Below are 4048 nucleotides of genomic sequence, written 5' to 3' on the forward strand. Positions count from 1 at the left end.
AAAAAACTGGAATAAACTACGAACTTTGTCTTCATTTAGCTCGTAGCTAATCAAACTTTAGCTACAAAAAATTGTCCATCACTAAATCTACTTTTTTTTAGTAGTGATAATTTTTCTCTTGTCAATATAATAAAAAATATTAATAAAATTATTAGTCAAGTTTGTATAATGTAAATCTAAAATAAATAAAATGAAAATATCATCTACTTTAGAAGAAAAGATGTACTATCGAACGATATGTTTATGAATTTATTGTGTGAATAAGAAACAAGTGCATTATATTATATCTGTAATAAATGTATATGATGATTCTCTTCTTAGCTATATCAAGGTTAATTCTTTACTCTTGGACTTGCATATACAACTTGGCGCCTTTGTTGTTGTTTTCTTATTTGTCTGTATTGAAGGTGGATTCCTCATAAAGTAATAAATTACCACTAGGGCGGCTCGACAAACCTCAAGGTGTGAAACTAAATCTTAAAACTTCATATCTTTAGTTTTTTTTTAATTGGGCAAAGAAATAATTTGACATAATAAATAAACATGTCCTTTTAACTTAGATTTATCTGATATTTATATCCTTTAATTTTGAATGCATAAGTAAACACTTTAACTGGTATAAAATTAAACAAATAGTACACACATGTACATCCTACATGGCATAGTACAAATAGAACGCCATGTATGATGCAAATTGGCCAAGTAGGATGCCACGTATAGGACATATATGTTCAATTTTATATTATTTTTAAATATCTACTTGTACAAATCCAAAATTAGAGAATATACATATAAATATAAATTAAGTCCCAATGACTTGCACACAGGAAAAAAAACCAGAAAAAAACAGTACTGCTATGTGGAATCATTTTAGATATACTCTTTCCGTTCCAAGATAACGTTTGATTTAGTACGAAGTTTAAAAAAAGATTTAAAAAACTCTTGAAATTTATTGTCTAAAACGTTTATTGACCATTTGTATAACTATAAATTACTCCATAAAGGGTAAAAAGAGAATTTCTAAACTTTAATTATTCCAATTATAAAAATATAATTTTTTTAACAGACTAAAAAAGATATATCATAAAAATTGAAATAGAGCAAGTATACAATAGTAGCGGGGGCATGATTAATCATCTAATTGTAGTGGAATTCTTGTGCAACGTGTGTATGAAATGAAAGTAAGGAGGGTATTGGTAGCTCATCGGGGAGGATCTAAAAGCTCGGTTACGGGTTCAAAGCTCGGTTATGGGTCTACGTAAATTCAATAATTTTGTACATATCTTGTATTATGTATATATTGTTGTTCAACTTGTATCACTAAAATACTTAGAATATAACTTTGAAGAACTTGCTAAGAGACAACAAAGTTTAAAGAATATTTTCAAAACTAGAAACTTAAAACCAATCAAGAAAATAGAATCTGAAACATATTATAAATAATATACAAAATATTTTTTACTCAAAGAAGAAAATCGAGCCAATTGAATGCACAATGTCCTTAAGGAAATTATTCCCCTCAAGTTCCCAAGTTTAATGGAATGTATCCTTCAGGATAGAGAGATCTTAATCACAGATATATCGGTACCTAAAACCACGGTATCAACGAACTATTCAACAACAACAAAGTACACTTAGAATACTAGATTTAATAGAAGAAGAAGAAGTCCAGAAATTCGTTGTTGAAAAATAAGAGGAAATCTCTTTATTTATAGACAACAAAGGGTAGTGTGAGCATGTGTTTATTGTGCCTTATTAGAAGGGTCACAACTTTTCCAAAAATCCACAGCCTTCGTAAAAGTTGCAACTTTTCATAAAAGTAACAACTTTTCAGAAAAATGGCAACTCTTCGTAAAGGTTGCAACTCTTCATTTTCCATTCGCACTTTTTAAAACCAAACATATATATGTTAAGAAATCAACAAAATATTTACAAATATTTGACACTAATCCAATCATAATTATTATATCAATTTGAGATCAACGAAGAAATTCATAAATTTCAAACTCTGAATCCTCTGCTCTTGCTCTTGTTGTTCGTTGTTATAAGGCTTAGAGCAAAGGAGTAGCACAAGAGGTGCAGTTACATGTCTTGGGTACAAAAGCACAAACTCCATAAGGCTTATTAGGGAGTTGACAGTCTATAACAAAGCAACAGGGCAAGCTTGTGCATTTGCTGGGCTCTGCCGCGGACATACAACACTTGCAAGCCAGACACAGCTGAAAAGGCTGCTGTTGTTGCGACCACAACAACCACGTCTTAGACTTATTATAATTACCAGCTCCTAATTCCATTTCCAGCTCCTGAGATGCTGTTACTAGTCTGTATTCCGTAGAGCTATGCAGGGGCTCTAATCGTTTCCCCGCGGACACTGATAATGATGTCTCGTCTGGCTTCATATCATCGTCATCCGACTCTATACCGTGATTAGTCACATGAGAGCCTGCACCATGTCCTTACAAATGAATCATCGTTCAGTAACCTATCAGGTTAATCAAAAGATATCTACCGCTAAACTTCTTTTTTGACAACTTTTTAATTTCAACTTTCTGCATAACATATTTTAGACCATAAAATTAAATAATAGTTTGATACATTCTACACATGATCTTTAGTTTCAAATCAAAAGATTTAAGAGTATTATTTACTTTCTTAAACCTCATTCTAATCAAAACCAGACATATAAATTGAAACAGAAGGAATATATAGGTAGGTGTGCAACTAAACTATCAAAGAGTTACCTGTAGCAGAAACCATCACAACCAAATAGTAGAAGAGGAGAACAAGAATTACTGATAGTGATGATAGTTTTGCAAGATTTTGAATGAACGATTTGTGCATGATTCCTGAAAGAATGAGTGCAGGAGCAACCGCGGACCAAACTAGTATCGCGTGGGAAGGCAAGAGTAGTACTTGTATCTGTGTGCGGAGTGATTCTTATGTGTTAATTGTTCCTAAATTTTTGCTGGTGTAAAAGAAATAAAGAGGCTTATGAGTAAAGTGGTTGATCAAGGAATATATGCTAAGTTTTATTGAACTCCATTCTCCCTCTACCTCTATCACAGTTGGAAAATTCTCCAACACAAATAGCACAAACTAAAACACTTTTATTGATTCCTAAAGAATAAATTAAAATTGGGGTTCCAGATACCAACTATATCCCAGAAAAATGTTCTGTCTTATTTGGAAATAATTATTGGGTTGGGTCCACCTATAAGGGACGCTAATTAGTCCATTAGTTTGTCCTCCTTAACTATAAACCTTATGAATAAATGTGCCAGTATGTTGAAGAAAAATAGAGTTTTTTTTCATATTAAATGTCGGTTAGAATTAGTGAAACGCTCTACATCTTTAAATAGTATCTAGGTTGTGGACAAAGAGAGTTCATCCGCTTTTTGATGATTCCCGATAATCAATGATGCGAGTCGTGATTGTTGCAGATCCGCTTCCGCTATGTAGAAACCCGTAAGTCTCCTAAATTAGTATTTAGGATTCAATTACAACACTATATTTACAAAAGAAAATTCCTTTTTACTAATTCACATGTATAGACTCACTTGACAATCATAGATTCAAGACTTGGGCCATGTAATCCTATTATCTTGTAAATAATACATTGAAATATGTAAAGAAACAGAGAAATCAAAAGTTTAAAACAACATCAAGCCCAAGCTCAACTCTGAGGGGTTAAGCATTGTGTAGTTGCACTTTCATTTGAGGATAAATCAAATTTCTCAGTTGCAGAACATAAGTTAACAAGTAGAAATATGCTAATGAGAAAATGCGGAATAAGTATTTTAATTTTATGAGTTCAGGATTTTTTGAAATTACACTTCTAAGTGCTAATAATCTGGTAATAAATTTAATATGTATATATATTTAATAAAAAATTTAACTCAAAAACACTATTATTGAACAAAAGCTACTGAATTCGATCGTACCCTTATATGAACTTCTACTTCCACCCTGCTTGTTCCTAGTGTAACTTGATGTGTTGCATGCACGACTACATGGCCTAGGTGTTGTCTAATATGTATTACTAAGATAC

At 31.8% G+C, this 4048-nt stretch overlaps 1 protein-coding gene across 2 annotated transcripts; it reads right to left on the reverse strand.

Annotated features, from left to right (window-relative positions):
- Positions 1-1710: 1710 nt before the first annotated feature.
- On the reverse strand, positions 1711-3095 carry LOC129881553 (uncharacterized). 2 transcript variants are annotated; one of them, XM_055955733.1, is made up of 2 exons: positions 2742-3095; positions 1711-2443 (listed from the first exon to the last, which is right to left on the reverse strand). In XM_055955733.1, the coding sequence occupies exons 1-2, from the start codon at positions 2839-2841 to the stop codon at positions 2052-2054; spliced, it is 492 nt and encodes a 163-aa protein (XP_055811708.1). In that variant the 5' UTR covers positions 2842-3095; the 3' UTR covers positions 1711-2051. The 2 variants fall into 2 exon arrangements, with proteins under 2 accessions (XP_055811708.1, XP_055811707.1); XM_055955732.1 differs by having other exon boundaries at positions 1713-2455; positions 2742-3093.
- Between the last annotated feature and the right edge of the window lie 953 nt (positions 3096-4048).

This window comes from Solanum dulcamara, chromosome 3 (assembly GCF_947179165.1).
Source record: "Solanum dulcamara chromosome 3, daSolDulc1.2, whole genome shotgun sequence".
NCBI lineage: Eukaryota > Viridiplantae > Streptophyta > Magnoliopsida > Solanales > Solanaceae > Solanum > Solanum dulcamara.